Source organism: Theobroma cacao, chromosome 1 (genome assembly GCF_053813885.1).
Source record: "Theobroma cacao isolate CCN51 chromosome 1, ASM5381388v1, whole genome shotgun sequence".
NCBI lineage: Eukaryota > Viridiplantae > Streptophyta > Magnoliopsida > Malvales > Malvaceae > Theobroma > Theobroma cacao.
Genome location: NC_142639.1, coordinates 4,477,174 through 4,493,931, shown reverse-complemented (window position 1 = coordinate 4,493,931; position 16,758 = coordinate 4,477,174). Strand labels below are relative to the sequence as shown.

General features: G+C 33.2%; 2 protein-coding genes and 1 non-coding gene across 3 annotated transcripts; 1 reads left to right on the top strand and 2 right to left on the bottom strand.

Moving 5' to 3' along the window:
- Positions 1 to 578: 578 nt before the first annotated feature.
- On the bottom strand, positions 579 to 5,080 carry LOC18611442 (1-deoxy-D-xylulose-5-phosphate synthase 2, chloroplastic-like). Its single transcript, XM_007047690.3, has 10 exons — positions 4,991 to 5,080; positions 4,616 to 4,780; positions 4,227 to 4,391; positions 2,919 to 3,069; positions 2,525 to 2,796; positions 2,150 to 2,423; positions 1,766 to 2,073; positions 1,358 to 1,639; positions 987 to 1,271; positions 579 to 842 (listed from the first exon to the last, which is right to left on the bottom strand). The coding sequence occupies exons 1-10, from the start codon at positions 5,078 to 5,080 to the stop codon at positions 690 to 692; spliced, it is 2,145 nt and encodes a 714-aa protein (XP_007047752.3). The 3' UTR covers positions 579 to 689.
- Positions 5,081 to 6,114: 1,034 nt separating this feature from the next.
- LOC148764445 (small nucleolar RNA snoR8a) lies at positions 6,115 to 6,209 on the top strand. Its single transcript, XR_016024360.1, has one exon. It is a non-coding gene; the product is annotated as a small nucleolar RNA snoR8a (small nucleolar RNA).
- A 6,131-nt stretch (positions 6,210 to 12,340) lies between these two features.
- On the bottom strand, positions 12,341 to 16,136 carry LOC18611441 (1-deoxy-D-xylulose-5-phosphate synthase 2, chloroplastic-like). The gene is made up of 10 exons (XM_018114317.2): positions 15,982 to 16,136; positions 15,603 to 15,767; positions 15,204 to 15,368; positions 14,947 to 15,097; positions 14,557 to 14,828; positions 14,186 to 14,459; positions 13,805 to 14,112; positions 13,398 to 13,679; positions 13,027 to 13,311; positions 12,341 to 12,895 (listed from the first exon to the last, which is right to left on the bottom strand). The coding sequence occupies exons 1-10, from the start codon at positions 16,066 to 16,068 to the stop codon at positions 12,749 to 12,751; spliced, it is 2,136 nt and encodes a 711-aa protein (XP_017969806.2). The 5' UTR covers positions 16,069 to 16,136; the 3' UTR covers positions 12,341 to 12,748.
- Positions 16,137 to 16,758: the final 622 nt, after the last annotated feature.

The following is a 16,758-nucleotide window of genomic DNA, read 5'->3' as shown; positions in this document are numbered from 1 at the left end:
ATATAAAGTAGGAAGAATTAGAATTGAACATGTTGAGGAATTCGCATAAAATCTGATGGGGAGGGGCCACGGTCGCTTAAAAAGTTAAAAATGAGGTGAAGTTGATGTAAAGAGTGATGGAAAGCCTCATTTTGTTTATAAGTACAGACTACAGATAATCATATGCCTGTGAAGCGCAACAGCAGCAACCATCCTCCTCACCCGACTCCTCCAGTCCTTTCCCTATTCTGGCACTCCAGAAAAGAAAAATAAGCTAGTGCCAATTCTACCAACCAATTTGAATTGCTGCTCATTAGGCTTGGTGGATGATAAGTCTTGTACCAAATAAAAATCAACTCCATTTAGAAAAGCCTTTTAACTCCAGTTGGAAATTAATTTTTGATGGGCAGTGATTATCCACATGAATTATTTATAAAATCTGAGACAGTTGAGAATCTACTACAAATAATAAACTAGTCGATTGGTAATACATTATGCTGCAGGAAACTTTTAATTGGAGGGGGGGATTGATCCCAAAAGGAGTTCTGACCTTTGTATAAATCTTTTAAGTTGGATTTGTACAAATTTCTCTACGCCTAGAAAGCAGAGTCCAGATGTAATGTCGGCTTGGACACTAGGCGAGTTTCCCATCGCATATAATGTGTCTGCTGAATGCTTTTTCAATTACTCCCACTACTAGGTTCTGATGTTTACTTGTGCTTGAACTCCAGGGCTTCTTTTGGCCTTTCTAGCATAAATAGGACCATTGCAGCGATATGTCTTGCGGAGAGCCCTGCTGCTTCTAACTGATCTTCGTGTGATCCATGATCAATATATCTATCAGGAAGCACCATTGCTCTCAACTGCAATGAGGCTCTAAAACTAATTAGATTCTGAACAAACAAAATCGAAAAGCGAACAAGGCAATTTTTGGGAAAGGAAGCTAGAATTTTATATTTAGAAAAAAAAAAAAAATTATATATATATATATATATATATATGTATACCTTAAGAGATCCATCCAAAATATCCGTCAAGCTCAGGAAATGTGAAACATGTGAGCCAAAACCTCCAATAGAACCCTCTTCAACAGTAATAAGAATCTCATGCTCATGTGCTAGTTGCTTGATGAGATCTTTATCTAGAGGCTTGCAAAATCTTGCATCAGCTACTGTTATATAAATGTCTTGAGATCTGAGCATGTGTGCTGCTTCAATACATTGTTGAGCTATAAAGCCATATCCCAAAATAGCTACTCTATTGCCTTCCATGATAATTCTTCCTCTCCCAATCTATTTAACCATTGAAGAAGAAACATTAATCAGTTTATTTGCTCTGTACTAATCTGTTGGGATACCCTAAAATTCATTATCCTCACCTCAAGAGGAGTTCCTTCGTAATTAGGTGGAAGAGCTACTCCAATACCATTTCCCCTGGGGAACCTGAAGCAGCTGGGTCTGTCATCAATGGCTGCTGCTGTTGCAACCATATGCATAAGCTCAGCCTCATCAGATGGGGCCATTACCACCATGTTGGGCAAGCAAGCCATGTACGTGATATCAAATGCCCCACAGTGGGACGGTCCATCTGCACCAACCAAACCAGCTCGATCTATTGCAAAGCGGACAGGTAATTTTTGAAGATCCACATCATGCACCACCTACCATTGGAGTTAAAATATGCCAACAAAAGTGCCAATCAGGAAGCAGTGAAAAATGAGAGAATATTGTTTTTAGAATGAAACACGGTCATATCCAATGTAGCATATCTATTGTTGTGAGCTCACCTGATCATACCCTCGTTGCAAGAATGATGAGTAGATGGCACAAAATGGCTTGAAACCCTCAGCGGCAAAACCAGCTGCAAAAGTAACTGCATGTTGCTCGGCAATCCCTACATCAAAGCAGCGGTCTGGGAACCTTTTCTGGAAGATATTCAGACCTGTTCCGCGACCCATAGCTGCGTGGATGGCTACAATCTTTTCATTACCCTCAGCTTGTTTTATGAGCGATTCAGCAAAGTACTGTGTAAATGACAGTGTAGAGGATTTGGGCTTAAATTGCTTGCCTGTTTTTGTGTCAAACTTTACAACACCTGAGAGCAGATAGAAAAATGAACATTTTGATAGGTCAGAACATCACCATATATATTTTACGAGTTGCAATCTTACCATGCATTTTATCAGCGGATGCCTCAGCTGGGGGATAGCCCTTTCCTTTCTCTGTCACGATATGGATTAGGACTGGCCCTGCGACAGGTATGGCTTTCACCTTTTCAAAGGTCGATATTAAATCTTTAATATTGTGTCCATCAACTGCACCAATGTAATATAGCCCTAACTCCTCAAAGAGGGTGGAGCCAGAAGCACTGATCATTCCTCTTGCATACTCATCTACCTTTGCTGCAAGTTCATGTGCTTGTCCGCCAACTTGTTTAGTGAGGCCCTTCAACACCAATAGTCCCAGTCAGATTTCTGTTGATACAAAGATTGGGAGAAGAATAATTGGGATAGAAGACCGAAATAGAAGAAAGCTTAGAGGTTTACTTTTGCTTTTTCACGAAGTTTGCGGAACTTGGTGCTTGCTTGAATCTTGGTTAAAGCCCTGCTGAGAGCTCCAACAGGGGTCGCAGGACCATCTAGAGTTGCAGTTGGTAGAGATACTTGTTTGTTGTCATTCAATATGACAATTAGGTTAGCATTAAGGAATCCTGCATTATTCATAGCCTCAAATGCAAGTCCTGCAGTCATGGCTCCATCTCCAATCACTGAAACGACATTGTTCGTCTTCCCTAGAAGATCTCTTGCCACTGCCATGCCTACATTTTTTACATTGAATGTTAGTTATATTCTCAAGTTCTCAGTTATGTATCTTACATTTTACGTTTTACAACTAGCTCATGGTAATGGAATGAAAGAGTTTACAGTGAGAACCAAATACCAAGTCCAGCGGATATGCTTGTAGAACTATGTCCTGCACCAAAAGCATCATAAACACTCTCATCCCTTTTAGGGAAGCCTGCAAGCCCTGAAGTTTTTCTTATCGTGTGCATCCTCGACCTTCTTCCTGTCAGAATTTTATGAGCGTATGCCTGCAATTTTATTGCTTTCAGGACCATCTTCTACGATTTTAAGAGGCATTTAAATCTGCTACCTACTTGTGAACTTCCATATGGAAATGAGGGTCAGTTTGGTATGCTGTAAATTGCATTTCGGAAAACTTTTTCACCATTTTCTGTTGTTTGGAAGGCTGAAAATATTTGTTGGGTTTAAAACATTTTCGAGTAAACACGATTTAATCCCGCCGAGGGCGTAAGACAATTTAATCCCTCCTATCTAAACTCATACTTGCTCCCAAAGTGCTTAAGGTTGAAAACAAAATAAAACCACCCTCATTTTTTGCATTAAGAAAAGATTAAACATTGTTGAGATGCAAGTCAAGAAACCAAATGTTGGTCAGATATATATATATATATATATATATATATATAAAATTGATCTTCTAAGCACTGGAAATGAATTTAATGGCTCAAAAAAAAAAAAAAAAGCTACTATCTAGTCCAGTATCGCTAACTTGTGCCCGTGGTCGCAGCTTCGCCTCGCTTCCTTCCGAACCTGTGACCTCATTCAGCTTCACAGACTCGTGCCACCGTGCAAGCATGGCCTTAATATGCTTCGTCGGCAAAGGCAGAGGGATCGACCTCATGAAAAATTATCCGAAGACTTCTTGGAGAACAAGTCATGAATTGGACTCAACTATGAAAGGTAAAAAATGGAGATTTCTTGCTTTCATTGTTGGAAGTTTAGTCTAACTCTCTCAAAAATTGAAAATAAAAAAAATAAAGCAAAAATAAAATAATGAACTTTCATTTTTTCTCTTCTTTAGATAATTGGAATCTTTTTGCTTATAGTATTTGAAAGCGTTTATTGGAGAGATAGAGAAAATGATAAAAAGGAAGTCAGGGTTAGTATTTTTTTGTTTATTTAAAAAATTAAGAGAAAGAGTAATTTATTTTTTAGTTTATTATAATTATTAGTGGAAAATTTTTTAATATAGATTATGGTAGAAAAATTTATAAGTGAACAGAAAATATTTCCCTCAATTTATTCTAACAATAAAAAATATTTTTCATAATTTATTCAAACTACAAAAGAATATTAAAATTTTCAATAAAATATTTTATAAAAAAATTACCATAAAAATTATTTTCCGATTACGAAATAGACCAGAGTCGCTCGAGACTCTTACCTGATGGCCGACATCCCATATAATTTTATCTTGAGGTGTGTTGAATACATGGTGCAAAACTATTGTGAGCTCCACTACTCCCAAGCTTGAGCTAAGATGCCCACCGGTCTCTGATAGAGAGTGCACAATTTCGGCTCGAAGCTCTGCTGCCAGTTGTTCAAGGTCCTAGAGGTTTATCAACATGGAAATTAACAAAAAAGCCAGCAGAAAATTTAGAAAACAAAAAGAACATAAGAAGGAACTGTGCAGATAGCTGGTTATGACAGACGAAAGAGAGCAAGGAAACAAATAACAGGAACTAGCTGGCTAATCATAAGAGAAGAAAATGAAGAATCCCATAAACAGATTAACAGAGAGACAAAGGATCCCATGATGATCCTGTAGTTTACGCTTGTGGATAAATTCTTCAGATGAACAGGGTAGTTGATGGTGTCCAACAATGGCGTAGCCGGTTTCTTCCTGGAGAATTCGATCTTCCAGCCATCATTTTGTTTCGTTATCATCGTTTTACATCCCTCATCGTCCAAGTTTTCGGCAGAGGCTCTCAGACAGAACTGAAGACGCGAAGAGCAACCACCATTTGCACCATCCATAAGACATGAACATTAAAGAAATCCCACATCACAGATATCAAAACCAGAATCTTTTAAAAACAAAGCAAACAAAAAATAAATGAGAATCAGCAAACATCTTATTTTAGATGAAGAAACGCAGACAGAGTATGGCAATTATGGTAAAGAAAACTTAGCATTAGATTGACTAACATGTTTTTTGCGACTAAGGCTTGGCTTTGTGGGTCTCAGAAATGGTGCAGAGGATTGGCTTGGTCTAACCAAACACCCAGAAACCGCCATTTTTTGATCAAAATATTTTGAGAGAAACGAGTAGTCAGAGAGCTTAACATCGACGGAGCCTGGAATGAAGTTAACAGTGCAAGCGAGAGAGAGAGAGAGGCAGTTGGATTGTCATAACTGTTCGGACAGCCAACTATATAATTAGAATTTATTTTTTTTCCTTCTGAGTGAAAAATGAGAGTATTTTGTTGGTCAAAAGACTATTCAATCCTTATACTATTCAATGTTGTTCAATTTAATCTCTATAATTAAAATCGAAGTAATTTAGTTTTTTAATTTTAGGAATTGCGTCAATTTAGTCTCTTTTTTTAACGACATCCAATTTTACCGTTAAATAATAACGTTATGGCTGATGTATCACATTTTGTTGATGTGTCATTTGAGATGATGACGTGGCATGCCACATGGCATCGAGTGATGATGTGGCAATGCCACGTGACACTATACGATGACATGACAATGCTGACGTGGCACTATTATGTCAGCATGTTAGTACCTCGCGGTAGCTTAAAAAAATTTTCAAAAAAAATTTTACCACAATATAGAGATTAAATTAAACAAAAATATATAGCATAGGAACTAAATTGAACAAAATTGAGATGTTGAGGGATTAAATTGAAACAATATTTGAAAAATATAAATTTTTAAGTAAATTATTGATATACTTATTAATAAGTCAAATATTTAAGTGTAAAAGATTTATGGTGTTAAAAAATATATATAAATATTTTCTTACTTGATTATTTGATTTTAGAATATACAAATTAATTTATCTTTTTTATAAAAATTAAGTTTGAATTCTCTTTCTATAAAAAAAATTTTAAAAAAATTTTATACTTTAAGTCAAATTTAGATGAATAACTTATATTAGGTTAAAATAAAATAATATAAAATGACTAAATAGATTCATTTTTCTTTTATTTATAATAGTATAAAAATTTGAAATTTATTTAACTTAGTTTTTAACTTGAGCTAAAGTCAAAAATATGTTGATTTAGTTTTTTTCTTTTAAAAAAATGAAGAACGGAGATATGAAGTTAGCGATGATTATAAAAATAATTTTTCATTCTGACTTGTTTAATTTGGACATAACAAACATCTTATTACAACCATAGAATCTAAGTTCGACCCTTTGAATTTTTTATTTATTTTTTATGTTTTTATTTTGTTTAATATTTCAAGTTATATTTTTTAAGTTGAAATTTTTTATATTAAATACTGCATTTATAGTTAATAAAGTAAAATATAACTGTAAATATTTGTACCATTTTATTTTGTTAATAAATTTTTTGTAGATCCAAATTAATAATTTAAATTTAAATTTAGTAGAATTTGATTCTAGTATTTGAATTTAAATAAAATCGTTTTATAAGAAATTTTGAGTAAATTTAAATAAAAGGTAAATTAGATAAGAGTTGAATAATTTCAAAAGAATATGTATTTGTAAATTGTGGATATTGTAACTAAATCAACATATTTTGCTAATTTGAGTAAATTTAAATAAAAGGTAAATTGGGTAAGAGTTGAATAATTTCAAAAGAATGTGTATTTGTAAATTGTGAATGTTGTAACTAAATCAACATATTTAGTTATTTTATATTATTTTTTTTAATATAATGTACGTTATTCATCTAAATTTAACTTTAAGTATGAAATTTTTTCAAAATTTTTTTATAGAAGGAGAATTCAAACTTAATTTTTTTTTTTTGTAAAAAAGATAAATTAATTTATATATTTTAGAATCAAATAATCAAGTAAGAAAATATTTATATATATTTTTTAACACCATAAATCTTTTACACTTGAATATTTGGCTTATTAATAAGCATATCAATAATATACTTAAAGATTTATATTTTTAAAATTTTTTTTAGTTTAGTCTCTCAACATCTCAATTGTGGTCAATTTAATCCCTACACTATATATTTTTGTTCAATTTAGTCCTTATGACGTAGTGATTTTTTTTTTGAAAATTTTTTTGATCTACCACGTGGCATTGCCATGTCAGTATGTTAGTGCCACGCTAGCACTGCCATGTCATCGTATAGTGCCATCTAGCATTGCCATGTCATCACTTGGTGCCATATAGCATGCCACGTCATCATCTTAAATGTCACATCATCAAAATGTGACACGTCAACAATGACATCATCATTGACGTCATCATTTAACGGTAAAATTGGATTCTATTAAGGAAAGGAACTAAATTGACGCAATTCCTAAACTCAAGGGATTAAATTACTTCGATTTTGAGTACAGTGACTAAATTGAATAAAATTGAAGAGTATAGGGATTGGATAGGTCTTTTGATTATTTTTTATTACTAGCCTAACAAAATTATCATTATCCTTCTGCGCAAAAAGGCAATAAAGTGAAATTGGAAAGGAAAAATTAACGTCAATTTAAAAATTTTTGAGAAAGAATTATAATTTTAAGAAAAATGGGATTGGAATCCAATAAAGTGACTGATTATACCTTTTGTATAAGGTTTATATTTAATATATACATGGTCAAGTTACCAAAATGTGCCATCTCATTAATGAAATAAAACCAGAATTTATTAAGGACCTAAAACTAAATATTAAAAAGTTTTTAACATTTAATGAGGTAAAAAATTAATATTTTTTTACTCTCTCTAAAATCTCTTCCACGTTTCACTCTCACCTTTTTGATTTCAAAATTTTTATAGATCTTCCATGTCTCTCTAAAAATCTTTAAGATGTTGTTTTTCTTCTTTTCGATTTAAGGTTGTTTTTTTCTTTCGGGTTTAAAGTGCAAAAGAAAATAGTAACTTTCTCTCTAAACTCTAATCCACTTTCCCCTTTAACCTGTCTCAAGTTCTTTTTAAACAATAAAAAATTTATTCAAATTCAGCTTTACTTTACATGTAATTGATTAAGATTTGAAATTGATAATGAAATTTTCAATTTACAGTGTGAGATTTGAGATTGAAAGTCTTCAGTTTATGTTCTTGTTATTGATTCAATTAGATATTTTCATAGGATCATAATAGGGTATTACTTTTTTATATGTTTTATACTGAAAGAACTCATGGATTGATTTTTTTTTGAAGAGTACTCATGGATTAATTTAACAATCTTGATTCCTTAAAATATGAGATATGCAAGATTTTCATTTTGTTTAGTTCCTATGGTACTAGACATAAGTTAGGTATGTTGTATTGTTTTTGCAATCGCCCTAGATCTAGATCTAAGAACAAGTAGAGATGATAATAGTGCAAAGGGGAAGAACTCATGAAGGAAAGTTTAGAAAGAAAGTAAAAACTTTTAATTATCATTGCTCTTGAAATTGTATAATTTTATCAAAGTTAATCTTAATGGACGAAAAAGAGGAGAAGAAGATGATAGAGTTGGAGAGAGATTAAAAAAAACAAGAAACGAACAAATGAGAGGACGTTGGAGACAGAAAAATAAGATTTTTTTTAAAATATTAATATTTAGTTTTAAGTCGATTTTAATTTTACTTCATTAATGAGATGTCACATTTTGGAGGCCTAATTGTATATAGGAAGATATACACTATCAGTGCATCAAATAGAAATCTTTTGTATAAGGGTTTATATTTAATGCACTAACAGTGTATAGAAGCTATACATTGTCACGCCACCAAAATGTGCCACCTCATTAATGAGATAAAACTATAATTCATTAGGGACCTAAAACTAAATATTAAAAAGTTTTTAACATTTAATGAGGTAAAAAATTAAAATTTTTTTTACTGAATCTAAAATCTCTTTCATGTTTCTCTTTAACTTTTCTAATCTCAAAAAGTTTTACAGATCTTCCATGTCTCTCTAAAAAATCTTTAAGATTTTGTTTTTCTTTTTTTTTTTGGTTTAAAGTTATTTTTCTTTCGGGTTTAAAGTGCAAAAGGAAAGAGAAACTTTCTCTCTAAACTCTAATCCACTTTTTCCTTTAACCTTTCTCTTCTTCTCTTTAAACAAATGAAAATTTATTTAAGTTTACCTTTACTTTACATGTGATTGATTAAAATTTAAAATCAATAATGAAAATTTCAATTTAGAGTGTGAGATTTGAGATTGAGTCTTAGATATTTTTATAGGACTATAATGGGGTATTACTTTCTTATATGTTTTATAACAAGGTACCTCATGGATTGATTTTTTTTTTTCTAAAGAGTATTCATGGATTGATTTAACAATCTTGATTCCTTAAAACATGAAACACGCAAGAATTTCATTTTGATTAATTCCTATGGTACTAGACATAAGTTAGGTATGTTATATTGTTTTTGCAATTGCCCTAGATCGAGTGTTATATTGTTTTTGCAATTGCCCTAGATCTCGATCTAGGGACAAGTAGAGATGATAATAGTGCAAAGGGGAAGAACTCATGAAGGAGAGTTTAGAGAGAATAAAAACTTTTAATTATCATTGCTCTTGAAATTGTATAATTTTATCAAATTTAATCTTAATGGAAGAAAAAAAGGAGAAGAAGATGATGGAATTGGAGAGAGATGAAAAAAACAAAAAACAAACAATTGAAAGGATGTTGGAGAGAGAAAAAAAAGATTTTTTTTAAAAAAATTATTAATATTTGGTTTTACGTCCCTAATGGATTTTAATTTTACCTCATTGATGAGGTTTCATATTTTGGTGGCCTGATAGTGTATAAGAAGATATACAGTGTCAATGCATCAAATATAAATCCGTATAAATAAAAATAAAGTGAAAATGAAAAGAAAAAATTAACCGTCAATTTAAATTTTTTAGGATTTAGTATTTTTTTTTTAATTTTTCTACTTTTTAAATAGAGAGATTATTTACCAACTAATGAATTAAATGCTCAATTGCTAGGATTTAGCATTAATCTTTTAAAAAAATTAGATTTGAATCTAACTTTTTTAAGGAAAAATAATCCATGGTGCTTTATGTACAGTAATTAAAGCACGTGAATGAAATTTCTAATATGTAAAGAAATTCAAATGAAATGCCAGCTAAACTTCCAAAATTGGTTTTTTTTTTTTTTGGAATTGAGGGAAATATGTAAAGAAATTTAAATGAAATGCCAACTAAACTTCTAAAATTGTTTTTTTTTTAATTAGGAAAAACAAATTCAAACTTTACTTTTTAAGTAGAGAGATCGTACACCAATCAATGAGTAGAATGTTCGGATATAAACTTCTAAATTGTTATTTCTTTTCTTCTTATCATGATTTTTCTTTTTCCTTTTTGTTGTAAATTTGTCTTTCTTTTTTGTTTTAAATTTATTAGTTCTTATTCAGGAGAAAAACTGTGAGAGCACTATTATGTATAGGGTAATGAGATAGAATTTAAATTTATCACTCTACTTATAATGATGACTCAAATTTATCATATATTTTTGAACATATGAAATTTTATCATTCTATATATTTTTAATTTGATTAAAAAAAATTAAAATTAAGTTAATGGCAAAAAAAATAATCTTAAGAAAATAAAAGGATATTTTTAATAAAATATTTAAATTTTGATTACATTTGAATAAAATTAAAAAAATAGTGACAAAATTACACTTACTCAAAGTTATATGGTAAATTTGATTTACCTTCATGTAAATCTGAACCTTGAATACCCCAAAATAGTATATAAGTTGAATTCATAGGATACAATAGAGTTTTTAATTTATTCAATAAAATCAATGAAGATCGAATATTATATATGTATATATTTGTTGATTAGACTTTACGAGTTATATTAACATGTTAATACTAAGTTGTATTATATATCCGTAAATCACTATGCTTGCAAGGTTGATTTGCTGGGATGTTCTGGGAGACTTGAAGAAGCAGAAACTTTAATAAAGCAGGTCAGCAATCCATTTTTGGTATCATGGAGGAGACTTCTCAGTGCCTGTAGTTTTCATGGAGAGGTAGGGGATGGCAGACAGAATTGAAAACAGAGTGCTTGAGCTTGCTCATGGGGATGAAGCATCTCGTGTTCTTCTGTCAAATATTTATGCTTCAACATGTAAATGAAGCCTTGTTATTGAGATAAAGCACCATGAGGGAGATGAGATTGAAAAAGAATCCTGCAGTGAGTAGGGTTGATGTTATTAAGGAGGTCCATACTTTGACGGCTGGGGATTGGTCCCACCCGAATTCAACAGAGATATTTAAAACATTCGAGGAATTGATTGAGGGGTTCAAAATTTTGGGTTATCTGCCTGATACAAAACTCTTGTTGCAAGATATAGATAAGGATAAGAAGGAAAGGTTACTGTATTATCACAGTGACAAACTTGCCGTTGCTTTTGCTTTATGGAAGGCTAGTAACTGGACTGCTAACATCAGTATTTTTAAAAACCTTAAGAGTTTGTGGGGTTTGTCACTCATAGATAAAATTGGTCTCCAATGTTGTTCAAAGAGAAATAATTGCCCGAGATGCAAAATGATTTCATCATTTTAAAGATGGATTCTGTTCCTGTGGAGATTAATGGTGAATCATATTTTGTAAATGATATCTATCCTTCCTTCTAGGTTCAGCCGGGGCAGATCTATCCAATTATATTGGACTGATCAACTAAACTGATTCTTTCTTTACATACCAGTGGATTGACACTAGTGGATCAAAAGCGGCTGTCTTTCAATTGACATGGATGCGCCTCAACAATTTGCGGAGGACCTGGATTAAAGAGGCACATTAAATTTGATGGAATTTTATTTCAATTTACACTATTGTTAGAAGGTTTTCCTGTGGTATTATGAAAGTTGATGTAAATACTCTTTTTGGCCATGGTTTGCTGCTGATTAAACTTGAACAAACAGAACATAGGAGATAATAGGGTACTTACAGAACTTAACTCCTCACATGGTGATATGTTTTACCTTGTTATTGGCATAGGATATAGAAAAGAGTTTTTTCATATAAGTAGAGAAAAGTGAAAATAAAGTAGGAAGATTTAGAATTTTAACATGCTAAGGAATTCACATAAAATCTGATGGGGAGAGGCTAAGGTCACTTTAAAAGTTTAAAATGAGGTCAAGTTGATGTAAAGAGTGAACTAAAGCCTCATTTAGTTTATTAGTACAGACTATAGATGTTCGTATGCCTTTCAAGTGCAGCAACCATCCTCCTCAACTGACTCATCCAGTTCTTTCCCTCTTCTTGCACTTCAGAAAAGAAAAATAATTTGCTGCCAATTCTACTATCCAATTTGAATTGCTGCTCATTGAGCTTGATCGACGATAAGTCATCTATCAATTAAAAATCAACTCCTCTTAGAAAAGCCTTAACTCCAGTTGGAAATTTTTGTTGGGGCATTGATTATCTACTTGAATTATTTACAAAATCTGAGATAGTTGAGAATCTACTAGAATTAATAAACTAGTCTATTGATAATACATTATGCTGCAGGAAACTTTTAATTGGTGGGGCAGGGGTTGATGAATATACAAAAACAAAAACTATGGTTTTGACTAGTTCATTTGTGATCCCGAAAGGAGTTCTGACCTTTCTGTATCAACAACCCATATATGAATCTTTAAGTCAGATTTGTACAATTTTCTCTACGCCTGGAAAGCAGAGTCCAGATCTAATGTCAGTTTGGACTCTAGGTGAGTCTCCCATCATATTTAATGTGGTGGATAACTTCCTACTGAATGTTTTTGCAATTACTTCCACTGCTAGATTCTGATGTTTATTTGTGCTTAGTTGAACTGCAGGGCTTCTTTTGGCCTTCCTAGCATAGATAGGACCGTTGTAGCGATATGTCTTGAGGAGAGCCCTGCTTCTTCAATCTGATCTTTGGGTGATCCATGATCAATATATCTATCAGGAAGCACCATTGCTCTCAACTGCAATGAGGCTCAAAAACTATTTAGATTCTGAACAAACAAACCCTAAATGTGAAGAAGGCAAATTTTTTAAAAGGAAGCTAGAAATTTATATTTAGAAAAAAAAAAAATATATATATATATATATATACCTTAAGAGATCCATCCAAAATACCCGTCAAGCTCAGGAAATGTGAAACATGAGAGCCAAAACCTCCAATAGAACCCTCTTCTACAGTAATAAGAATCTCATGCTCATGTGCTAGTTGCTTGATGAGATCTCTATCTAAAGGCTTGCAAAATCTTGCATCAGCTACTGTAATATAAATGTCTTGAGATCTGAGCACGTGTGCTGCTTCAATACATTGTTGAATTATAGAGCCATATCCCAAAATAGCTACTCTATTGCCTTCCATGATAATTCTTCCTCTCCCAATCTATTGAACCATTGAAGAAGAAACACTAATCAGTTTTTTTGCTCTGTACTAATCTGTTTGGATATCCTAAAATTCATTATGCTTACCTCAAGAGGAGTTCCTTTGTAATTAGGTGGAAGAGCTACTCCAGTGCCATTTCCCCTGGGGAACCTGAAGCAGCTGGGTCTGTCATCAATGGCTGCTGCTGTTGCAACCATATGCATAAGCTCAGCCTCATCTGATGGGGCCATTACCACCATGTTGGGCAAGCAAGCCATGTATGTGATATCAAATGCCCCACAGTGGGTCGGTCCATCTGCACCAACCAAACCAGCTCGATCCATGGCAAAGCGGACAGGTAATTTTTGAAGATCCACATCGTGCACCACCTACCATTAGAGTTAAAATATTCCAACAAAAGTGCCAATCAGGAGAAAGTGAGAAATGAGAGAATATTGCTTCAGAATGAAATCCGGTCATATACAATTTAGTATATATATTGTGGTGAGCTCACCTGATCATACCCTCTTTGCAAGAATGATGAGTAGATGGCACAGAATGGCTTGAGACCCTCAGTGGCTAAGCCAGCTGCAAAAGTAACTGCATGTTGCTCGGCAATCCCTACATCAAAGCAGCGCTCTGGGAACCTTTTTTGGAAGAAATTCAGACCTGTTCCCCCACCCATAGCTGCGTGGATGGCTACAATCTTGTCATCATCCTCAGCTTCTTTTATAAGCGATTCAGCGAAGTACTGTGTATATGACAGTGTAGAGGACTTAGGCTTAAATTGCTTGCCTGTTTTGGTGTCGAACTTTACAACACCTGAGAGCATATAGAATAATGATCATTTTGATAGGTCATAACATCACCATTTATATACGAGTTGGAATCTTACCATGCATTTTATCAGCCGATGCCTCAGCTGGGGGATAGCCCTTTCCTTTCTCTGTCACGATATGGATTAGGACTGGCCCTGGGGCAGGCATGGCTTTCACCTTTTCAAAGATCAATACTAAATCTTCAATATTGTGTCCATTAACTGGACCAATGTAATATAGCCCTAACTCCTCAAAAAGGGTGGAGCCAGAAGCACTGATCATTCCTCTTGCATACTCATCTATCTTTGCTGCAAGTTCATGTGCTTGTACGCCAATTTGTTTAGCGAGGTCCTTCAACACAAGTAGTCCCGGTCAGACTTCTGTTGATACAAAGATGGGAGAAGAATTGGGATGGAAGACCGAAATAAAAGAAAGCTTAGAGGTTTACTTTTGCTTTTTCACGAAGTTTGCGTAACTTTGTGCTTGCTTGAATCTTGGTGAAAGCCCTGCTGAGAGCTCCAACAGGGGTCGAAGGACCATCTAGAGTTGCAGTTGGCAGAGATACTTGTTTATTATCGTTCAATATGACAATTAGGTTAGCATCAAGGAATCCTGCATTATTCATGGCCTCAAATGCAAGTCCTGCAGTCATGGCTCCATCTCCAATCACTGAAACGACATTGTTCTTCTTCCCTAGAAGATCTCTTGCCACTGCCATGCCTACATTTTTTTCATTGAATGTTGGTTATATTCTCAAGTTCTCAGTTATGTATCTTAAATTTTATGTTTTACAGCTCATGGTCATGGAATGAAAGAGTTTAGAGTGAGAACCATATACCAAGTCCGGCAGATATGCTTGTAGAACTATGTCCAGCACCAAAAGCATCATAAACACTCTCATCCCTTTTAGGAAAACCTGCAAGCCCTGAAGTTTTTCTTATCGTGTGCATTCTCGACCTTCTTCCTGTCAGAATTTTATGTGCGTATGCCTGCAATTTTATTGCTTTCAGAACCATCTTCTACGATTTTAAGGCATTTAAATATGCTACCTACTTCTGAACTTGCATATGAATATGAGTCGCTCGAGACTCTCACCTGATGGCCGACATCCCATATAATTTTGTCTTCAGGTGTGTTGAATACATGGTGTAAAGCTACTGTTAGCTCCACTACACCCAAGCTTGAACTAAGATGCCCACCGGTCTCTGATACAGTGTGCACAATATCAGCTCGAAGCTCTGCTGCCAGTTGTTCAAGGTCCTAGAGGTATTTCAATATTGAAATTAACAAAAAAGCCAGCAGAAAATGTAGAAAACAAAAACAATATAAGAGGGAATTGTGCAGATAGCTGGTTATGACAGAAGAAAGACAGTACGGAAGCGAACAAAAAAAATATAACAGGAACAAGCTGGCTAATCATAAGATAAGAAATGAAGAATCCGGTAAACAGATTAACAGAGAGACAAAGGATCCCATGATGATCCTCTAGTTTACCCTTGTGGATAAATTCTTCATATGAACAGGGTACTTGATGATGTCCAACAATGGCGTAGCCGGTTTCTTCCCGAAGAAATCGATCTTCCAGCCATCATTTTGTTTCGTTATCATCGTTTTACGTTCCTCATCGTCCAAGCTTCCGGCAGAGGCTCTCAGACAAAACTGAAAGCGCAAAGAGCAACGATCATTTGCACCATCCATAAGACATGAACATTAAAGAAAACCCACATCACAGATAACAAAACCAGAAATGTTTTAAAAACAAAACAAAACCAAAAATAAATGAGAATCAGAAAACCATCTTTATCTTAGACGAAGAAAAGCAGACAGAATATGGCAATTATGGTAAAGAAAACTTATCATTAGATTGACTAACCTGTTTTTTGCAACTAAGGTTTGGCCTTGTAGGTTTCAGAAATGGTGCAGGGGATTGGCTTGGTCTAACCAAAGACCCAGACGCCATTTTTTGAGAAAAATGAGGAGTAGACAGAAAGCTTATTATAAACGGAGCCTGGAATCAAGTTAACAGTGTAATCGAGACAGAGAGAGATGGGGAGAGGGAGGGTTGATTGACAGTCAAATATATATATAATTAGAATTTATTGCTTTTGCCTTTTTGGCTGAAAAATGGGTATTTTTGTTACTGGCATGAGAAAATTATTAATACCTTTCCAAAAACTTTGTTTCACTCTTAAGATGACTAATTATTGTGAATTCATTGGCACCTTAAATGAATATCATGAAAAATTATAAATGACAACTATAATATATTTTTTAAAATAGCATCATATTTTCTATTCATATATATGGTTAATTTAAATTAAGATTTCGGAATTTTAGATCTTCGATTATTTTTGTTTCACTATTCTAAGAAATATAAAATGATTTTTTTATATTTTAAATAATTGCACAAAAGGGGAAATTAAGGGAAATAAATTTGTTGATTTAATTTCACAAAACATAATTTTCGTTCAATGTTTTGGATGTGTTATATATGAATATAATGAAAAACAAGTTGAAAAGATGGAATTATAAATTAAGCTATTTTTACATTTATAGTTTAACTGAACATAAAGCTATATATATATATTCTTATCATTTGTAAATAATGTATGACGTTTTATTTGTAATATTATTTATTGCTTTTGTCTTT

Bases quoted from the DNA above. Each gene is read 5' to 3' on its own strand.
- LOC18611442 (XM_007047690.3), bottom strand. From the start codon at position 5,080: ATGGCGGTTTCTGGGTGTTTGGTTAGACCAAGCCAATCCTCTGCACCA. The intron at 3,070-4,226 runs GTAAGAGTCTCG...ATAAAATTGCAG, and splicing joins TATGGGATGTCGGCCATCAG to GCATACGCTCATAAAATTCT. The intron at 843-986 runs GTATACATATAT...GCCTCATTGCAG, and splicing joins TTTTGGATGGATCTCTTAAG to TTGAGAGCAATGGTGCTTCC.
- LOC18611441 (XM_018114317.2), bottom strand. From the start codon at position 16,068: ATGGCGTCTGGGTCTTTGGTTAGACCAAGCCAATCCCCTGCACCATTT. The intron at 15,768-15,981 runs GTTAGTCAATCT...TTGCGCTTTCAG, and splicing joins ACCTTAGTTGCAAAAAACAG to TTTTGTCTGAGAGCCTCTGC. The intron at 13,680-13,804 runs GTGAGCTCACCA...CTCTAATGGTAG, and splicing joins TGCAAAGAGGGTATGATCAG to GTGGTGCACGATGTGGATCT.